Below are 22,786 nucleotides of genomic sequence, written 5' to 3'. Positions count from 1 at the left end.
GATTATCATTAGCTAAGCCAATAAAACTTTCTTTCTTTGCATCCTTTCTATTCCCTACCTCATCTACAGTTACTAAAATCAAGCTCACAGCTACCGTATTGACAGATGATAAATCTGGAAGCGGTCAAAATCTAATGTGGTACCTCATACCTTTTTGCCAATTAGCGTTATTAATATGCTTAGATAACATAGTCTTTCTGGATTCATTTGGAAATTATCAATCAGATAAATGGGTGAGCAACATTTGAGTACTTTGCAGATGGAAATGGTATCACGTTTAGATTTGAAAAAACATTGGGAAACCTAACTGTTTCACTCATTAACACCCTCAAGACATGCCATGAGCGAAGCAGACAAGTACCCCAGGCTCTTCCCAGTCAATCCATTCAAGTTTCCGCTGTGTCTTTTCTATTCTCTGACTCCATGGCAACAGGACACTGACCTGCCCTTAAGGGAAATGGAATCACTGGCAAGACTGAGACTTTTAATAATCCTACTTGTCAATACAGGACAGAATGAAATGGATAGATTCCTACCAGGTTACTTTACCAACGACTAACAAAATGAGTGGCTGCCAGCAAGTGACCAGCCTATGTCCAGAGCATTCCCCCCCAAAAGCCATCATCACATCATTAGTGTCCAAGAAAATCCACGCCACTGACACCTGTCCATCATGACACCTACTGAGTTTAGACATCTTCTTTCAATATTTACCTTTTCCTCAAAAGGTAAAAAGGATTGACTTATTCACTGGGATTAATAATCTGATTTTTCATTTTCCAGATTTATTTTTAAGAAATAAATACAAATATCTATAGGAAATGACACATTCTGTTGTGCTAGTTTCAAAATCAGGATATTATTCAGAAATATCAGCTTCCGTTGACCAAACTACAATTCTGAAGGAAAATAAGGATTGAGAAATAACAGTGCTGATATTCAGGATCTATATCCTCATCCCTCACACAGGTAAGACAGGCCATCTTTTCTCCTCTTTCTTTTCCTTGATGTGTCCTATTGTGTGGCTTGACATTTGTGACAGACTGTCTTTTTGGTGGTACTACTGTCTGGCTCAGAAATATAAACAGCACTTCAGAAATTTATTTTACAATTAATCTTCTGATTTGTCATGCTAAGAAGATCAGCTTCCAGATTTTCTATTCTAAATTACTCTTGAACAGATTTTATGCACAGGCAAAGAAAGAGCTCTATTCTTGAATACAAACTGAAAGTTGAGACTTGAGACTCTATGTCTCTGTCTCTATCTCTGTCTCTGTCTCCCCTACTTGCTCTTCCTCATGTTAAATGTAAATGCTTCACAGTTTCCCCAATCAATTATTTGTAAAAGAATACATATAATTCTGCTGTGCTGCAGAGATACCAGTTATTTTTAAAAGTCACATTATTTTTTCATGAGCCAGCTGCTCAACTGATGTACTTTTGGAGAAGGCTCTCCTTGTCTCTGATGCTATATTACTAAATTAATTCCTCCACCCCTGCAATAGGACCACATTGCTGCTCTCCACCCTATCTATTTCAGGGCTTCTGGGTGAGTTTCCACCATTGGTGATCAATCAGCCTGAGGTTCCTTTGGTTTGCATCAACTCTGGACAACAAGGGGTCTGCAGTGGTTTAATTAAAGATTAGCAACCACCACAAGGAGCAGTGCTCACCATCCTGTCTGTTCCCTTATTATGTCTGTCTCAGTTCTAGGTTGGTTTAGAAGCTGGGTTCAGTACAGCTTCAGTGGGGCCTGCTGGTGTGGCTGGCTGGCAGTTTCTTTCAGTGCAAAATAGATAGTACCAGGCAAAGGAGTGCCCCCAAAAAAGCATATAAAATCTGCTAGCAAACCGTGGTGCCTTTCAAATAAGCAGAAATGTAGTGGGGAAGAAATTCAGATCACCACAACACATTCAGGTTGCATAATCAGTCACTTGGGAGTGTTTGAATCTCTGGTGAGGTATGATGATGCTTTTGGGTGGGGCAAAGGCCAGCCTCTCTAAGTCTTCCAGAGATAGGCATAATTGCCATAGCCATTAGGCTTCCATATCTGTCAATAATTCATCTAGGTTAGATCATCTACAAGACTTGGCTGGCCCATGGCCACAGACAGTCACCCATCCCCGTGAGAGGCAAACACAAAGGTCTTGCATTTGGCTGGGCCGAGCAGAACTAGAAATGGAGCCAGCAATGCCTCAGATGGCAACTCAAACGTGGTTCATCAGACTGGCTCCCCATTTAACATTAATGGAGTGTTTTTCCTTTCAAATTCCAAACAAACTCACAAATGATTGTTTGTCCAACTCCTAGCTCTGACCATATGTGTGTGGATAAACCAATTTCATTTCTGGGTCCTAGTATCTTCATGTGTAAAATGAGGAATTTGGACTGGAGATCTCTAAAGTTATTTTTAGCCTCCAAATTCTAGAGTTCTACAGATGGAAGTACTCCAGCATTTGGCAAATCACATCTAGGTCTGACCACCTTCTTTTTCAGTACCTACTCAAATAACAGAGACTGTCTCTCCCACACAGCTCACCTTTTCCACGGGTGTGTGTTCTTCATTGGTGACACTTGCTTTCCTTGATTCATTTTTCGACCTGCTCAGCCTTCTGGATACTTTTTCTCTGAGTAGGGTTGCATATCCAATGTGTTCATAGATGGGGTTAGTTGTCATTTTGGAAATGTATTCAGCAGCTTTTGTTTCTATGTACAACGTTATCAAGCCATCTGTCACCAGATCATGAATGGATTCAAACCTCTTCTCGCCTACGAAATGCTTCCCATCGTGGAAGAGCCGGTAGTTTAAGGTCTGGTTTCCAAACCTGCCCAGGATAGAATGAAGGATTAGCATACTGAGGAACAGTAACATCAGCTCTGAGGCCTGTGCCGGGTACAGGCCTAAGGTCTGGACACTCAGTTATCTTAGAAATCTTCCAAGCTGGGTAGAGATACTATTCTTGTTTTAAAGTGGACGCATGAAAAGTTGGAGGTTACAAGCTAGAAAGGCAAATGTAATCTGAAGTAGTCATTTGGGGTCACCTGATCCTGTAAGTCACCTTGGCCATTGAGTTGTAGCATTTCTCAATTGAAAAGTCTGATGGTTGCTCTTGATATATAAATATTGTACCTATAAAATTTTTAATGGGGCCTGACAAGAACTTGTGTAATTCATGACACCACCATTGACCCTGATGTTTCCTTATTAATTACATCTTTGGCCCTCATGAGAACATAACATATTCCTGCCACCCTGGTCAAGGCGGAAGAGAGACATTGGAGGTGTGCTTAGTTAGTGTGCCATCATTGTTGTCATGCCAGCAATATCACTCCGGGGTCCTCTATTTTTTGGCCCTGACTACTCCCTGTAGTCCTTAGTTTTTCATGTATAGCACCTGCTTGGATCCCTACCTAGGGTACCAGCTCCTGATGCTCATTTGCTGGAAAGAGAGGAAAGTACTTTGTATACCTAGAGTACTACACAGCATTTGAAGTATGGCCTCATCTTTACATCATTTAAGATACATTCTAGAGGGCTGGGAAGGTGGCTCAGTGGTAGAGCACTTGCCTTGCATGTCTGAGGCCCTGGGTTCGATTCCTCAGCACCACGTAAGCAAAGAGAAAAAAGCCGGAAGTGGCGCTGTGGCTCAAGTGGTAGAGCGCTAGCCTTGAGCTGAAGAGCTGAGGGACAGCACTTAGGCCCAGAGTTCAGGTCCCACGACCGGACCCCCCCCCCAAAAAAAAGATACATTCTAGAGATCCCCAGTTAAAACTTGAGAAGTTTCTTTCAAAGGCCATAGTATCAATAGTGTGCACATACCATTTGCTAGCTGTTCTGTGAAGCTACCCCATTCCCTTTATGGAAAAAGGTCTTCCATTACCAGGAAATGACCTGCTAGCAGACAATCTGATTATGAAATTAGGCATCTGTCACAAACCTCACTAGGACTGTGTTAGAAATCAAATGACATAAAATACTGGATGAGCATATAGAAATGGTATAGACAAAATGCTTTTTTATACTTACGATGACCAAGTATTGAGCTTATGCCTGTAATCCTAGCTCATCAGGAGATAAAATCTGAGGATCATGACTCCAAGACAGCTGGGTAGGAAAGGCCATGAGCCTCTTACCTCTAACAAACCACCCCCAAACCAGAAGTAGAGCTAAGGCTCAAGTGGTAGAATGTCAGCCTTGGTGGAAAAGGTGAGCGACAGTGACTAGGCCCTGAGCTCAAACTCTAGTACGGGAGCTTGAAATAAGTAAGTACCTAAATAAATACTGGTGTTGTGATGTTGGTTAAAGGCCCAGGAGAATCCTGTTATACAGGCTTGTTGGCATGCTGCATCATGCCTGCCATCAGGATGAGCTTGGGATGAAGATGATACCTGAAAGAAAACTGTGAACAAGCAAGTCCCAATAGGTTATGCTAGGCACACGCTTACAAGATGAGGTGAAGCCCATGTTGAATGACGGTTGCTGGGAAGGAGGCAGAGGTGGGCTCTGTCAGCTAGCTCCATATTTCAGGCAGAAACAAGTGGAGGAACAATGAGCTTCCAGATAAATTTCCAATGTACTGTGCCACAATGAACACAGCCCATGTCTACAAGTAATAACCTGATAAGACCTGCAGCCCAGGAACTATATAAACACTCCAATATGCTGCTAGTGTTTTAAATATCAGAGGGGGAATGACTGTCTGTGGGTACTGAGTTTCTGCTTGGGATGATGAAAAGCTCTGGGAATAGAGAGAAGCTAGTGAAATAACACAATGTACTTTCAGGCCTTTGAGTTTACCCTTAAATAGGGTAAAATGATACATAGTATGTGTATTTATATGGATGGTTATCAATATACATATATGTAAATATACAAATATGTACCTATATAAATATACAAAATATATGTATATTTCACCACAGATTTTTAAAATGAGAAACTTATGAAAGGCATGATTTCGAGAGGAGTACATTGCATGCGTGTAGAGGTATGTCACATAAATCCCTCTAGCACAATCGAAATATGCTAATAAAAATCTCAGAAATAAAGCAGGAAAACCGTGAGCAAGTCAGTTTCCTAATGAGCCCGCTTTTTATTTGTTCTTTGTTTACATTTGTTCATTGTTTACATTTGTTTACATTGTTTACATTTGTTCATTGTTCACATTTGAAGTATCCTTTGATGGCATCCTGGCCATAATCCATAGCCACTACAGAGCTGTACCCTACCCTTTACATCTTTCTTTAGCTTTGTGGAGGATGACAACTCCCCGAGTTGCTTGTCTTCAAACCTAAGGAGGTGGATTTGATGCTCAGGACGAAGGCCCGCTTAGAACATACCAGCAATAGGCCTCATCCCAGTTGGATGCAAACACACAGAGATAGGTCAGGGGTTGGCTTTGCAGCCTCACAGGCCAACGTGAATGACCGTGGCTTCAGGGCCTCTTGTGAAGCAGTGCATCACATCCTGTACACTACCCGCAGCAATGCCTTCCTGGGCCCTCAGCAGTGGATTATGGGTAAAGTCAGATTTCCAGCACACCCAGGCCTCTGTCCAACTCAGGGATGGCAGGGGAAAGCAGCAAAGCCACCTTCAAACTCATACAAACCGTGAGTGAAACTCAGCTCACCTTAGCGCTAGCGTGTAACATCCTGGCTGGCGTTGGCTTTCCCGAAGGATGTAGGCACCCTCCACACCGCCCAGAAGCTCATCAGCCTGCTCCCGGGAGATAATCCCATGAAACCTGGGGACACAAGACCAGCATTGCTTGGAACAGATCATGTATAAGGTAGCCCCCAAAAAGCTAGGCTAAAAAAGATGACGGGTTCACTCTGAATCTACAGCCCTCTCTGGATGAAGAAGGACCTGAGCATTGCACATCTCGAAGACCCCTGGGCCTTCCTGCTCTCTTCCCCTCCACCCCCCCAGCGTGCTCTGACAGATACTACTCAAATAAGCAAACACAGAACACCCAATTTTCACCTGCCTTTCTACTATTATCTTTGCTCTCAAGATGAAAATGGAAGTCCAAATAAAAAAAGCCAGTTTATGGCATCTCAAAAAAAAAAAGAACAATTACCAATTTATCTCTCAGCTCAAATGCAGAGAACTACGTATTATCCTGATTGCAAATGAACACCTATTGATCAGTAACCTGCTTGCTTCAGGTGCAAGACGCTATTCATTTCAGAGGCTCATTCTCTGGAAAGGAAAGCTGGCTGTAATCCACATTCTTCCAGTCACCAATGTTTTGAGAGCAATTGCTGAAGGGATAGGTCTAGAAAAGGTACTTTCTTCTATTTTTAATTAATATATATATATATATATATATATATATATATATATCTTCTTTTTCTACCATGAATGACGTCAACACACATGCACATAGAAAATGTGGCACGCATGTTGGGAAGGGCTTCATCTTGGCCAGGGACAGCTAGGACCTCCTTAGGTCCTTGCTTAGGTTCATTCTGTAGCCTATGGCCACCAGGGAGGCAGAGGGCAGTGGAAGCTGAGTCAAGCAGGCCCCAGACCACTCCCTGCTGCCCTTGAACAAGGATGGCTGTTCATCACTATTAATAGAAAGGTTTGATCAATCAGTGTTTTAGAGGAAGATGAGCTGCTAGGGAGTAAGGCCACTGCCCAAGGACTCCAGGTTCCTGAGAATTGATCAACACTTTCCTTCCAGGATTACCAAATCTTGGAGAATTAATCCAAGAAGGAATTTTCTAGACCAAGAAAAAAATGTCTTTACTTTCTTGGAAGAAGGAGAAGAGGAGAGCTAAAGGGGATGATATTGATTGATAAAGATGCATTGTACTCATAAACTGACATGTTGACGTGTAACCCCTTTGCAGAACTACTTAAAGATAGTAAAAAAAGTACAATGTCTCATAGTAAAAAAAGAAAAAGAAAAGAAAGGGAAGGAAAACAAGAAGCCATTAGACAAGTTTTTAAATTTTTTTATACCCCAGGAATATCATGATTAAGATAGAGGAAAAATAAGACAGAACCATATTTTAAAAATAAAAATACCCAACACGATATTGGAATATAAAATATATAATACATATATCTATACCTTCATATAGGTATATATAAAATAATGACATATTGATATAATGTTAAATTGTTATTCATTCGTATATATGTGCATGCACATATATATGAATTATATATATATATATATGTATATATATATATATATACCTTCCATGTCAATGTTCTTGTTCTAGGGAGTGAGGTAGTACATCACATGATATCTATATATGTGTGTGTATATATGTGTGTATATAAATATATATATATATATATCACAAATATTCTGACTGTCTTTGAGTTCTAAAATTGGCTTTGTGAATCTCAGGAGCCATGACCTGGATGTCTAGGAGCTGTGCTTTCCTGGAAAAAGGATGAATACTGAGACATAATAGGGACCTTACTGTCCATAAGGAGACCTCTGTCTTTAAGGAAGAGTGTCTTCGCAGTGGGTTTGGGCAGATGCCAGCTCATTGGATCTAAGTGGGCCCATATAGAATGTGTGAAAATAAAGCTTGCACATCCATTATAAGGCTCTTGAAACAGAGGGAAGGAATGCCCTGGGCCCTGCCAACCATGCCATGCTTCCTGAACCAGGGTAGGTAATGTCGTGGGCAAAGATGCTTGCAAGTAGCCATGCAGGTGTATGTGTGAGAGAGAGAGGGATTGTTGGAAGGTAAGAGGGAGGATTGTGGAATGTTGCCCAATTCATCGTCAAAAAGGACAAAAGCTGTTGTCAGATGCAGATTGAGATGTCCAGAACATGCTTGACAATGGGCCAAAGCAAAGCTGAGTCCAGCACAGAAGGATGAGGCACACAAGCAGCACACTCCGGAGCCTGGCTTCCTAATACCAGTCATTCCTGTGGGAAAGAACTGAAGAAAAGGAAACAGGAGTTTAATGTGAAAGTAGCTAACTATAACCTCTTGAATTGGAAAGTATATGTGATCACTAGCCAGCACACTAGAGGCCAAGAACTAAGTTCACTTACTCAAAAGAATGTAACAATTTGTATACCTTAACATCCAGTCAGTAGCTCCTCATTCCCTGACGCATGGCTTTAGGAAAGTCAGAATATCTGTGATGTACATATATGATATGATGTACCAGAAAGAAACAGTTAACGAAGGAATGATGATTTTTCTCTGAGGGGTAAGGATGAGATGTCTTTAACTATCTTCCTTTCTATATGATCTGAGTTAGCAGGTATTATTAGATTTAAAAACTAAATGTAACATCTATCTGCAAAAGCAATACTTAAAATTCAAGTATCAAATATCTAGGAAGTGGCACTTTGGCTCATGTGGTAGAGCACTAGCCTTGAACAAAAAGAGGCTCAGGGATGGCGCCCAGGCCCTGAGTTCAAGCTTCCGGACTGGGGGTGGGAAATTCAAATATCTACAAGTACAAAGAAGTCAAAAAATAAAAAAAAATATAAGTAATTTCTCCCTGAGTTATCCATTGTCAATAGTGTGCTTCATTCACAAGAAATGAATTTCCAATTTCTAAAGCCAGCATATAATACTTTTACAGTAGAAAAAAAGCCCTGAAATAAATAAATTTAAAAAAAAAACAACATGAAATCAGAAGGCTTTAAATTTATTTGCTTCCAAAACAAAGTGTTCCTTGTGTGGTTAAAAAAAATGTTTCCTTGGTCTTTTTATTTTCCAAAACTGGGGACTGGAAAATAAGAACTGAAAGGTTATTCAACCAAATTTTTTTTAAATTTTATTTTATTTTATTTGAGAACATACTGTACAGAAGGGTTACAATTACATGGGCAGGATAATGCATACTTTTCTCAACAAGCATTGCAGCCTCCTCCTTTGTTCAAATTTTTATGCAAAAAGAAAGTACACAATGAATACAAGAACATTTAGGATCCATGTGTCAAGTGTATATCATAAGTTTTCATTATTTTTTTAAATAGTATTAATTATGCTACTTTCAAGCAAAACCTGAGCAGTATGTTGAGACTGGAAGTCATATTACAATATATACCAGACTTTAGGGACATGGGCTTGGAGAGAGAGTACCTATCCACATTCCTGGGTAGGTACTCATAGGGATGCTGAATTCCCAAAGCCCTGCAAAGGAAGGCTCTGAAATGCAGCTGTGGCAATTAGGAAGGAGTACTGGGCTGTGTCCACTAAGAGGGTCATTAATCATCAAGTGAGTGACTCTGTTGGGAAAGAGAATGAAATGAACAAGGTTGGTATTGGCTGCGGGAACTTGGTAGGTGGACTTTAAAGAGGCTTTGCTACCAGGTTGGCTCTGGGTAAAAGAATGACTTGTACACTAATTCTCCCTCTGGTGAGGTGCTTTACAACCACACTCAGACTACAAATTATTTTATGGTCACACATATTTGCGCGGTAGTAAGGTGCCTGAGCAAATGAAGCAAAACAAGAGCTGGCATTAATTAGAAAATAGGGAAAAAGAGGATAGATACTAATGAATGTAGTAAAGCAATGTGTACATATATCCAAGTCAGGAGAAACTACCTTCTTAAAAAAATAAGACTGCACGGACATGGAATGTCTTCCCTGGCTACTGAGAACATGGAGTACATGAAAATCAGGAATTCAGTTACGGTGTGTGGATTTCAACAAACCAAATATTTATATTGTATCAAGGTAGACAGTGAAGTGAAATGCTCACAGAGAGCCTTCATTATGAAAAACACTGCCTTACATTTCAAATACTTGTGAGGTACTTGGAAACAGCTTTTGTGGAAAGAATTGTAGCACGAGCCACTTTCCCTGCCACCTTAATGGAAATCATGCACCTGAGTGTTGTAAAGAAAATTCAATACAAAGGAATCTGATTGCACTTATTCTTCTAACTAAACTCTTACACAATGGACAGGTGATGAAGACCATAAATTAGAGAATTTTAAATATTGATATGACACACAAAGTGACGACTTATTAGACTGTTAAAACAAAAAAATAGTATAATACATACTCTCTTCCATAATATTTTGGTCTGTTTTCCACCTACATGAAAAAGAAGAAAAAGATTAATAATGCATTTGAATTCAAATCAGCTACATAAAAATTCTATTCAACTAAACAAGGTTAAAGTCCCAGTTGTGATTTTTACTATACATTAGAGATCTGTGAAGCTATGAAATTAATCAATACATCCTACTGTCTTGGGTAAGGTGAGCTAGAGTTGGTACCTTTTTCTTCTCATTCTCTATCTAAACTAATTGCCTACAAAAATGAATTTTCAGAGGAAACAAAGTACGGCTTATTTTATTATTAAGGAATTTGTAAAGATAAGGCTTCATTCATTTCTTGCATGAATAAAACATAAGCATTTATTTCAATCTTCATTAAATTGTTTCGTTACGCATTTGTAAAACAAATAAGGAGTACACGTGGATTAAAAACAAAGTAGGCTTAATATGATCTCCATTCAAACAAAATTATTATAACATTCTTTTTTTTAAACAAATGGCTAGTGGGCTGAAATTTATTGACAGCAGAGGTACATTATATAGAAGATAAGATTTAAGGCTTTAAAATTTATACACCTTCCAGAGAAGATTTCAACCACAACTTCAGCCTCAGGGTAATCATTTTAGATTTTGATCAGTAATCATTTTAGATCTTGATTGCATGTTTGGTAATCTACTTTCATAAGAGTGCTTTGTTTTCTGATGTTTAAGGTGTTGGAGTTGTTAAGAAATAAATGATTGTCATAATTGGCTTTCTTTCTGTTACTCTCAGGCCAGGGACACTCAAAATATAGTTGTGTTACATAAAGTTGTACATTTTATTGATGGTTGTACATACAGGAGTAAGTTATCTTTTTCCATGGGTCTGGTAGCTATTTTGTCTGTAGTTCTTTCTTTCAACAGTCAAAAGTGTTTTCTCAGCAGGGCTCACAGACAGTGGTGGGATTTCAAGATGCCCTGCAGGCAGTTTCCTGCCCTACCTTCACCCTCCAAAGGATGCAGACAACAGGTCACTATGAATAGGAGAAAAGCTCAGGCCTAGAGCTCTGAGCATCATACTCACAGCTCTGCTGGGACAGGCCTAGTTGGCACAAAACTAATTATCAACAATCAAATATGTGTTCACTCCTCTATGCACTTTACACATAAAAAGCATTCAACCAAGAGGGCATTCATAACTATCCATCTTCAAGATTTGGAGCCTGATCAGTGACTTTGTGTAGGAAGATTTAAATAACATCATTAACAGAAGTGCAGATTGTCTAGATGAGGTCCTTTCTATAAATAATGTGTACTGTTGCTCTACAAATCAGTAAGCTTTAAAATATGAGCTGAACATTTTGTTATTTTATTTATATCATTCTATTGGCTTTCAAAGTTATTGCTTATTTTTATGATACTCTTGGTGTTCAACTGCAAAACTATTGAATCATGCAAGAAATATAGAACTAGAAAAGTCAATGGTAGACTAGATAAAATGGTACAATCACTCTTCTTGGATAGGTAATACACCAAAATTTGATATTATTCCCTCTATGGAAGGACAATTGTTTGTGTGTGTGTGTGTGTGTGTGTGTGTGTGTGTGTGTGCGCGTATGCGCGCGCGCGCACATGTGCGCTCACTGATACTAGGGCTCCAACTCAGGGCCTGGACACTGTCCTTTAGCATTTTTGCTCAAAGTTGGCACTCAATTACTTGAGCCATAGCTCCACTTCTGACATTTGGATGGTGACTCCGAGATAGGAAACTCATGGAATTTCCTGCCTGGGCTGGTTTTGAACCTTTATCCTCAGATCTCAGCCTTCTGATATCTAAGTTTACAGGCCTGAGCCACTGGTGCCCAGTGAGAAGGACAATTTTATTTTTATACTTCTCCTTTTAGCATTTGCAAAATCTGGATGTAACCCTCAACCTTGTTCTTTTTTCTCATCCTCTCATTTTTCCAAAAGTGGAAGGGTAATTAAGTTCCTACTCACTCTTGACATGAAGGTAAGTGGTTAATAAATGTTGAATTTAATTGACTCTTTAACAAGACAATAATTACTTTCAGTGCATTCATCAATCATAAAGCTATATATAAAATATGTATTAGGTTCAGGGCTTTTTGCTCAGCTGCTCAAGCAGTAATGACCTCACAGGGGCAGGAAGGACATGGCTACAGGGTGTTCAGGGAGTTCTGCACTTGTAACAGGTAGGCAAGAAAACAAGGAGAAATCTAACAGCTGTCTAAATATGGATATTTTATGGTGACTTAGAGTTCACCAAATAAGATCCTGCATAATGGAAACTTTGGTCCAGTTGAGGGACAAATCTCTTGGGTAAGAGACTACTAGAAGGTGAGCATAGCCGGATGCCGGTGGCTCACACCTGTAATCCTAGCTACTCAGGAGGCTGAGGTCTGAGGTTCATGGTTCAAAGCCAGCCTGAGCAAGAAAGTCTGTAAAATTCTTATCTCCAACTAACTACCAAAAAGCCAGAAGTGGAGCTGTGGCTCAAGTGGTAGGGCATTAGCCTTGAGCAAAAGCTCAGGGACAGTGCCTAGGCCCTGAGTTCAGCCCCAAGGCCTACACACACACACACACACACACACACACACACACACACACACACACACACACACACACACACACACGACAGTACTGTGCTATGTGGGGCAAAATGTATATAGAATAGGACCAGAACAAAAGGAACCCACTACTGGTACAGACAGGTATTCAAACATCATTTAAATCCAGCTCTAAATCTGGAGAGTTCGATGTAAGAGAGAGCAAGAACGGAAGATGTAGCTGACTGGGACCATTACTCACACTGGGCCAAGCTACTGGAGACAATCTGAGTCCATGTCTTTTCCATTGGTTGTCTCAGTAGGCATTGCATAAAATATAGTTTGCTTTGTTAATGTTAAAGTGAGAGAATGGCTATGATTATTACATTTCTTTTTTCTAATTTTTTCATGCACAAGAGTCTAAACATAGTCTCCATCACTCCTCCTCCTCACTGAGCTTTAAACCAGTTAGGAGCTCAATTTTTAAGTTAAATGCTTCTGAAGAAAAAAAAAGCCATAGAATATCCACACGTCTTCAAGTGGGATACTATTGGATACTTGGATCCAGATCAAACCAAGTAAGCTAAGGTCTTGGGGACAAGGTACCCCCCTGGAGTACCTGGTAACCTCTCCAGTGTGAGTCATCAATGCCTTACAGAACCCAAATCCCTCTTTCCCCAAGCACAGCTCGTTCAGCCACCAATGATTCTTGAGGTCCACTTGTGAGATCCAGAGCTGTTATCACTTTTATTTTTTTATTTTTTTTTAAATTTTATTTTATTTGAGAACATACTGTACAGAGGGGTTACAATTACATGGGCAGGATAATGTATACATTTCTTATCAAGCATTGCAGCCTCCTCCTTTGTTTACCCTTCACCTCCCTTCCCAGCCTCCCCCCTCCCCCCCCACCCAATCATTCCCCCCCTCCCCCCCACACCGACATTGTAAAGCTCGTTTTTGACATGACATTTTATACTTCTCATTGTTGCAACAGGTCCACCTGAATCCTTAAACGACTTGTTTGTCCCCATCTCCTCCACAAGTTATACTGACATCAAATATAGTGAAAGCGGGGGTTACACTGTGGGGGAGGGACATACAAAGCAACAAAGAGATAATCTTATAAATGCATTAGAAACACATGCATGAAAGAAAAAAAAAACATTAAAATACATATTTAAGGGTTCGTTTTCCTAACATCACATTATCTGACCTTTTCTGCTTGACTCATATATATACTAGATATTACAAATAAGGGAAACCATGGGACCTATGTTTCTTTGGGCCTGGCTTACTTCACTTAATATAATTTTTTCCAAGCCTTTCCATTTCCTAACAAATGGGGAAATGTCATTCTTTCTGATGGAGGCATAGAATTCCATTGTGTATATATACCACATTTTTTTTGATCCATATCACTTTTAAAGAAGCAGTAGCACTAAATTTCAGTGTCTAATGGTCATGCAGCTGAGCCAGAAGAACTGTTGTTAATTAAAAAGTAAGACAGCTCCAAAGTTCTTGCATTCCCTTTAAGAATTTTATCTGTGACTCTCTGTGAACTGAAGAACTACTTTAGATAGTCATATGAAATCAGGAGGGGTGAAGATGTATCCTATCACACATGAATGAAAGTTGTTTCTGGAGCTTCCTAGCACTATCAAAAAAGTCCCAGGGTAGCCGGGTGCTGGTGGCTCACACCTGTAATCCTAGCTACTCAGGAGGCTGAGATCTAAGGATCACAGTTCAAAGCCAGCCCAGACAGGAAAGGCCATGAGACTCTTATCTCCAATAAACCACTCAGAATACCAGAAGTGGCACTGTTGCTCAAGCGGTAGAGCGCTTGCCTTGAGCTGAAGAGATAAGAGACAGTGCTCAAGCCCAGAGTTCAAGCCCCAGACTGACCAAAAAAATAAACAAATAATTTTAAAAAGTCCCAGGCTAGACCCAGGAGCCTCCTTGGTGAACCTGGCTGCTGAGACTAGAGCTATTAAATATCAGCTCTGCTCACTTGCTCTTGGGAATTAGTGTTCTGGCTCCAAGAAGGGAAAGAACCCCATCTTTTAATTTCCTTTCAGAAAAATACAGATATTTGAGGGTAAATGGCTAGATCTTCTAATCCTAGGCCTTTAGATGATCTAAATGGCTCAAAAAGGAACACTTCTCATTATATCAGTGAAAGGCCACATGAAATAGATCCTTCCCAAGGCACCTGTAGATGACCATGAAAACAGTGGCTGGTTGTTTTTTTTTAAGATAGGTGAATATTTAATTCTAGATAATTATCTATAGTAAGACTAATCCCTCAAGGTGGACAGATATGGCAGATGTTGTCTCCAGTGATTAAAGCTGCATTAAAACTGGAACTGCATTAAGATATATTGCCCATTCTTTTGAATATCCTTGCAGATGCCCTTTTGAAAGTATTGTCTTCTCATTCAAACTATAACTCTTCAGTATGTCTTTGTTTTTGTGACAATGGACTTGGGAGATGTTATTTAAACAATCAGGCATTCAGAGTCAACCCAGTGAACAAGGTTAAGTTATCAAACTAGACATTTGAGATAGAAGAGGCATAAGATTTCCATCGCAATTTGTTCTGAGGGTATTTTGGTAGATGCATTCTCAATAAGCTCTGAGCAATGGAAACTTGATGAAGTAAAAGAAAAGCTTTCCAAGATTCCCAAATGAAAGAGATCATGCTATTATAATACACAATGAACCCTCCATAGCCTTCAATTCTATAACTGCAGATTCATGCTCATGCAGTACATAATGGGCTTGCCCAGTCCTTCAATTCTGTATCTTTACATTCAACCAACTGAAGATAGAAAGTATTAGCAAAACCCCACAAAGGCTCCTCAAAACAAGACTTGAATTTGCTGTTTGCCAAGAACTGGCCTGAGTCCACATGAATGAAGTGTATGGGTAACATATTAGATTTTGTAAGGCATCTAGTATGATATAAAAAATGCCAAGAACTGGGTAGGCTACATGCAAATACTACACTGTTCCATAGAAGAGATGAGTATATTCAAATTTTGGTATCAGATAGACATCCTGGAACCAGTCCTCCCAAGATTCCAAGGGAAAGATTGCATGTATTAAATAAGACTTGTTTGCTGACTTTATACTCACATTGTCAGTACTGTGACTACTGAGGACGATGCTGATCCTGCTCAGTCTTCTTCATACTATCCACATAATGTATTCCTACAGATGTGAAGCCATCACAAATGTTATGGCTTCCAGCCCCTGGCCTCCTCACCCCATGGTCATCTTATGCTCCAGTAACCCAAATTATCTGTAGTTCCTTAATTGTGTTCCCTCCATGATGTCATCATTTAAAAAAATATATTAAGGTCATGGATTCTCATTCAAAAGAGGCAGATCGCATGCTGTTGAAGAACAAGCTCTGAAACTCAGACCACCTATCTTTGAGGCCAGATCTGTGTGTCCTTAAGCACATTATTGATTTCTATGTTCCTCCATTTCTTACTCTTTAAAATGGAAATAAGCTAGGACCTGGTGGTTCATGCCTATAATCCTAACTATTCAGAAGGCTGAGATCAGAAGCCAACCCCAGGCAGAAAAGTTGGTGAGATTTTTAATCTTCAGTTAACCAACAAAAAAACTGGAAGTGGCTCAAAAGCCAAGGGAGAGTATAGGAAAGCACAAGCCCCTGAGTTCAAGCCCCAGTATGAACACACACACACACACACACACACACACACACACACACACAGAATAATAAGGGTTCCTGCCTCATCTGGTTGTTGTAATAGTCAAATGAAGAAATACATGTAATGTACTTGCAACAGTGCCTGGAAAACCAATATTTTAGTGAGCCCTAGTTACAATCGGAACCAGAGAAACCTCTTCTGTGTTGAAGGGAGAGCAGGCCCATTCTTTGCTGAGTCCTTAGATTCTCCTTAGCCCAATCTGTTAGAAAATACTCAGACAAAATGTCAAATATTTGTTTGATACTTTCTTCTCTGACTACCCTATAAAGTTTTGGGTTTTGGTTCGGAGACAGGGTCTTGCTAAGGAGTCCAGGTTAGCTATCCTCATGCCTGCAGCCAGCCCGATGACAGCCATGAGCCACCATGTCTATCTTGCTTTCCATGAGTTTTCTGCTATTTTGTTTTCCTCATCATTGTTTTCCCAAGAACTTTCCCACATTGTTTGGCACAGAGTATACAGAAGCACATTTGCTCTGGGAACCTCATGTATTCCTACAAAACGAGGTGAGCAGGAAAAATTTAAACACCAAGAGCCTATTTTCCACTCCTTTACCTGGAAAAAGAATAGTTCATTTTTAGAGCAAATACTACTAATATTGTCCTAAACTATCTATCAATGTAGTAAGGATTTTTTTGCATAACATAAAACACGTAAGAACCAATTAACTAACTGCTTAACATTGAATGGAGTAATGAGTATGTATGTATTTGTGTAGTCCACAGAAGAATAGAATTGGAATCATATTATTCTGGCATGCTGATCAGGTACTGAAATAAAAAATAATAATGAAAAAATTTTTACTAGATATCTGAAAGTTATTTCTTAATTAGATCTGAGTTGTGGTGTCCTCAGGTTTACCAAAGCCTGAAGGGTTGCTCTCTCCAGGAAAGGTAAGGAAATAGTAGGGTTTAAACTTACAGCCAATTAGGAGAACTCTGAGATTTGAGGAAAGCTGGCCCTTCCCAGGCTGCTAGGTGCCATCCAAGTTTAGCAGCCTATGGCTCCACTCTTCATCTCCAAAAGCAGCCACAAACACATCAAAGTCTGAGAAGCTGCTACACACATAAAAACTTAGTATAGTAGATTTTTAACTGAGAAAAGATCTTTTTTTAAATAAGTTTTTTATTGTGAAAAAGCTGTACAAAGGGGTTACAGTTACATGAGCAAAGTATTATTTCTCTTTTAAAAAATGTTTTTATTTTTGGGTCCGGTCGTGGGGCCTGAACTCTGGGCCTGGGCGCTGTCCCTCAGCATTTCAGCTCAAGGCTAGCGCTTTACCACTTGAGCCACAGTGCCACTTCCGGCTTTTTTCTTTTTGCTTATGTGGTGCTGAGGAATCGAACCCAGGGCCTCATGCATGTAAGGCAAGCACTCTACCACTGAGCCACCTTCCTAGCACAGTATCATTTCTTATCAAGCATTGTTGCCTCCTCCTTTGTTTTTCCCCTGCCATCCATCCCTTCACTCCCATCTCCACAACTATACTCCCTCCCCCCTCCCCCATTTCCCAGGAAAAGATCTTGCTAACACTTTTCATGAGTCATTAAAGCAAATATTCAGATACTGTTCAGAAAGCCGAGTGTATCTTGCTCATTAAAAGTTTGCAGAATAAAGCATATAGGTATAGATCCTTGCTTATCATCAATCCAACTGCTATGTGACCCTAAGTAGGTTATTAAATATCTTTGCATCTCATTTCTCTCAGTTTTAATTAACAGTTACAAAAATATGGTGTGTGTGTGTGTGTGTGTGTGTGTGTGTGTGTGTGTGTGTACATACTGGGACTTGAACTCAAGGCCTTGTTCTCTCCCTGATCTTTTTTATTCAAGGCTGGCACTCTATTATTTGAGCCACAACTCCACTTTTGACGATTTTGGTGGTTCATTGGAGATCAGAGTCCCATGGACTCTTCTGCCTGGGCTGGCTTCAAACTGTGATCCTCAGATCTCAGCCTTCTGAGGAACGAGGATGACAGATGTGAGCCACCAACACCCAGCTTTAGATTTTGCTTTTGCTATAGGATCTAGCTACGTTGGCCAATGTTGTCCTCAAACTCAAAGTCCCGTTGTCTCCTCCTCAAAAGTAGCTGGGATTTCAGTTGTGTATCCTCATGCCTGTCTGAGAACAATTAATGTGGGTGCCAGTTTTGTCTCTCAAAATTCTGCAGGTTAGCTAAAATTGCATTATCTGAATGATTTTTAATTATTTTCTAGGGAGGAACACCTTAAAATCTTTTTGAAATTATCTGAATCAAGAAAGAATGAAATTTTTGAATCGATACCTTGTGACTTAAAAGTATATTTGTTCTAAAACTACATGGTTTATTCCCCCAAGTTATTCTTTTCATTTACACGGAAAACTCTTAGAATTTTGTGAAGTGTGAAAGAAGTCAATGACAGCTGCACAGTGAGACATGGGACATAATCCTTAAATGAGTTTGCTTTGTAGTCAGATTATCATTGCTTAGATAAACACAAGTTTCTTTATTTTCTACACAAAGGCATTTGAAGAATATTGTGAATCCTCTGTAAACAGGGTTTCCAATTATTGAAAAAGCAAAGCTTTTATAATCCCTCAGCAGCTGGTTTATATTGTTTTTACTTAACACTAGCAATTTAAAAACCAACTGTAGCAACCTCTTACACAAGGCAGCTACAGTTTCCCAAATTCTCTGAGCTGCAGAGAGAGCTGCAGGTGAGAGAGAAAAGTATTTTGATGTGGAGGATTAATACTGGTGATATTGGGACCATTTTATACACACTATATATATATATATATATATATATATATATATATATATATATATATATATATATGTCTCCTTTGTAATTAGAAAGATCTAATTGGAAGCTCTCTGTTAAAAAATTAAAGTACTGATATGTAAATTCTTAGTCAAAGCACATAATATAGAATAAAAATGGAACAAACATCAAAATCCCCCATTTTCTTTCCATCAGGCATCTAATCTTTATTTTTGCCTCCTCATGGCATTTCTTTAATGATTCTAGAAAGATTCTAGAAATGTGACAAAGCAGTGATATGTAAATTCTTTTTGTTCTTAATCAGAATGTGTTATAAAAATTTACTATGCCGTGTTTCTGTAATAAATCTCCTTACATGGTCATTGATGGCTTTGTTAAATTCTATAATTATACACCAATATTTTCTTCCTAGGAACCTGATTTTTAAAAAATCAATGGTAATATTAGGGCATACTGAAAAAGGAAAGATCTTTCTTTAGACAAGTGGTTCCTAAATTGGAGCTAAGTGATTTTGCTTCCTTTACCTTTGGAAAGGTTAGAAATAGTTTTGACTACTCTGCATGAGTGAGTAGCAACAGGGTTATGCAGCTACGCTATGCATCCTACAATTCACAGGATGGCCTCTGAAGAATCATTCCACCTAAAATGTCAATAGTGAGAAATCTGGTTTTAGAATAAGAGGACTTAACTCCTGAGTATTTCCCAAGGAAGTTTGCTAAGAAAAAGCAAAAACAAAATATTAACCAGCTAACTGCTGATGACTCACACCTATACTCCTCAATTCAAAGCCATCCTGGGAAAGAGAGTTTGTAAGACTCTTATTCCCAATTAACCACTCCAAAACCAGAAGTGCAGCTGTGGCTCAAGTGATAGAACATTAGTCTTGAGTAAAATAGCTCAAGGACAGTACCACAGTACTGAGTTCAAGACCTAGGACATGCACACAAATACATGCCCTCCCCCAACACACAGACACAAAAGCAAAGAAAATAAAACCTAACCAAAATGTAAATACACAACAAATAAGTAAAAAAAGTGAAATGGAATAAAAATATGATAGAAAGTGTTTGGTTTAGGTAACACTGGCCATTTGTAAAAGCAATTTAAAGAAAAGATGACACTAGTGAAGTACCGTCAGCTAACCAAGAGAATAGGTCAGAGGAACACAAAGTGGAAAAGAGAAAAATGTTAATGAAAGTGGTGATTATCCTCACTCCTTGCTTGGATAAGATTTCACCCATGTAAACTGTAGAAAGGAAAAAAAAAACTAATGAAAATTATTTTAATAATTTCTTGGAAGTAAGCAGCTGTGCTACGCACACATGCAAAGGGATACATCGGTTGTTCTCAACTCTGGGACGCCATGCCTCATGGCAAGCTGCTTTGAAACTCTGCGCTGGGCACTGGGTTGGAAACAGAACTCAGTCACTGGCAGCCCCTCAGGTATAACGTATGCTGAAGATGAGTGGCTAACGTGTTGTCTGAATGTCTGTCCAGTATGGACCTCCCTGAAACCCTGATTTCTTAGACACCATTAGATAAGCTATTATACAAAAGAAACATCATAAAGGAAGAAGATAAAATGCCCAATTTATTTATATTTAGACTTGAAAAGTAATGGAAGGGTATCCATATCCAGACATACCCTCTTAAGTTCCATCTTCTTCTTGTCAGACTAGGGACTCTGACCCTGCCCTAAGGGAAGGGCTTAGACAAGAGAGTAGAGGAGATTTTAACAATTCCTCCACTGTGGGTGCTTTAATTCTCCTTGAAAGTAGGTTAGGTAGTGGCTGTTTTCCCATTTGTTGATGAGCTGAATAAGGCCTCTATCATGACATTACTTCAGTATCATGGAAAGGTTTAGAGTAAGGTCCAAACCAATATCCGATTATAGTTGGTTCCAATGTCCATAATCTTCTACACTAAGCAGAAAGAATTGTCTGGACAATGGGTAATTAACTAATAGTAAAAAATAAAAGTATACACTCCCACCAACAATGCAGTAGGGTTCCCTTCTGGCCACATCCCCTCCAGCATCTGTTGGTATTAGATTTCTTGATTATAGCCATTCTAATTGGGGTGAGGTGGAATCTCAATGTTGTTTTGACTTGCATTTCTTTTATGGCTAGAGAGGCTGAGCATTTCTTCATGTGTCTATTGGCCATTCTTATTTCCTCTTCAAAGAAGTTTCTTTTTAAGTCTTTAGCCCACTTATTTATTTGACAGTTGTTTCTTTGAGGAGTTGTTGATGTGGAATTTCAACCACTTTGGAAAGTAGTAAGGAGTTCCTCAAAAGACTCTACATAGAGCTCCCCTATGACCCAGCAATCCCACTTGGGAGCATTTATCCAAATGATCACAAACAGGACCATACTAAAGCTACCAGCACAACTATGTTTACTGAAGCATTATTTACCATAGCTAAGAGATGGAACCAACCCAGATGCTCCTCAGTAGATGAATGGATCAAGAAAATGTGATATATAGATATATATATATTATATATATACGTATATATATATATATATATGTATATATATGTATATATATACGTATACACACACACACACACACACAATGGAATTCTACTGCTCCATCAGAAAGAATGACATTGCCCCATTTGTTAGGAAATGAAAAGACTTGGAAAAAATTATATTAAGTGAAGTAAGCCAGGCCCAAAGAAATATAGAAATATAGGTCCCATGGTTTCCCTTATTTGCAATAACTAGTATATGCCTGGGACAAGCAGAAAAGGTCAGATAAGATGATGTTAAGTGAAATGAACCCCAAGATAGGTACACAAGTGGTCTTTTCTTCCTTGCTATTGTTTCTAACATATTCATAAGGTACCATGTGATTTTTTTTTGTTGCTTTGTATGTCCCTCCCCCATGGTGTAACCCCTGTTTTCACTGTATTTGATGTTGACATAATTTGGGGAGGGGAAGGGAAAAAAACAAAGTGTTTAAATAGGGATACAGATTGACCCATTGCAACAATGAGATGAACAAGACGCTATGTTGAAAATCAAACTTTACAATTTAGGTGGGGGGAGGGGGTGGTGTATCTGAGGAGGTAGGAGGGAAGGATGGTAGGGGAAAAACAAAGGAGGAGACAATGCTGGATAAGAAATGTACTCATTATCTTGCTCATATAACTGTAACCCCTCTGTACAGTATTTTCACAATAAAAAAACTTAATTAAAAAAGTAAGCAAAAACCAACCAAACAAAGCACACTGCTTCTGTAGTAGTAGTTATGTTGATTTTCAAAATGGTAAGATCCCTAAAGATGTCCATTTTGGGGACCTTGGGTAAATACTTGAACAGGAAAACGTTTTCATAACCTCCGATGACTCACCCTCCTTTACTTTTCATACCTGTGAATGGCCCAACCCAGGACCTATGCTAGATACTATCATCCAGAATCTTCCCTCTCCTATCCTCACGTCAATTTATTCCATGGTAAATAGTGTTTAATTGCTCTTGAAATGGGTCCATTTCTTCGTATGGCCAATGTGCTGTCTATTCACCTGGACCACTGGAATAGTCTTTACTTGTCTCCTGTCAGAGATTTTACATCTTCCAATCTATTTTTCTCAGTGAGTTATCATCACCTTGCTGCTCACATAACATTATTTCCTCCACTGTCAGATGATCAAACTTACAAAACTCAGCGGGACTTCTCCAGACAACTCTACTTAAAAATGTCATCTCTTCTTGGTATACCTCTC

General features: G+C 39.2%; 1 protein-coding gene across 1 annotated transcript in view; it reads right to left on the bottom strand.

Annotated features, from left to right (window-relative positions):
- The window catches only part of Chn2 (chimerin 2), a 328,228-nt gene that overhangs the window by 107,242 nt on the left and 198,200 nt on the right, over nucleotides 1-22,786 (bottom strand). The window contains exons 4-6 of the mRNA XM_042685079.1: nucleotides 10,007-10,038; nucleotides 5,631-5,744; nucleotides 2,540-2,825 (exon numbers count right to left, since the gene is read on the bottom strand). Of these exons, the coding sequence (XP_042541013.1) occupies nucleotides 2,540-2,825; nucleotides 5,631-5,744; nucleotides 10,007-10,038 (432 nt within the window). The remainder of the gene's footprint in view (nucleotides 1-2,539; nucleotides 2,826-5,630; nucleotides 5,745-10,006; nucleotides 10,039-22,786) is intronic.

The sequence above is a fragment of the Dipodomys spectabilis genome, unplaced genomic scaffold (genome assembly GCF_019054845.1).
Source record: "Dipodomys spectabilis isolate Male_0828 unplaced genomic scaffold, ASM1905484v1 ptg000092l, whole genome shotgun sequence".
Classification (NCBI taxonomy): Eukaryota; Metazoa; Chordata; class Mammalia; order Rodentia; family Heteromyidae; genus Dipodomys; species Dipodomys spectabilis.
This window is presented reverse-complemented; position numbering and strand designations above follow the sequence as displayed.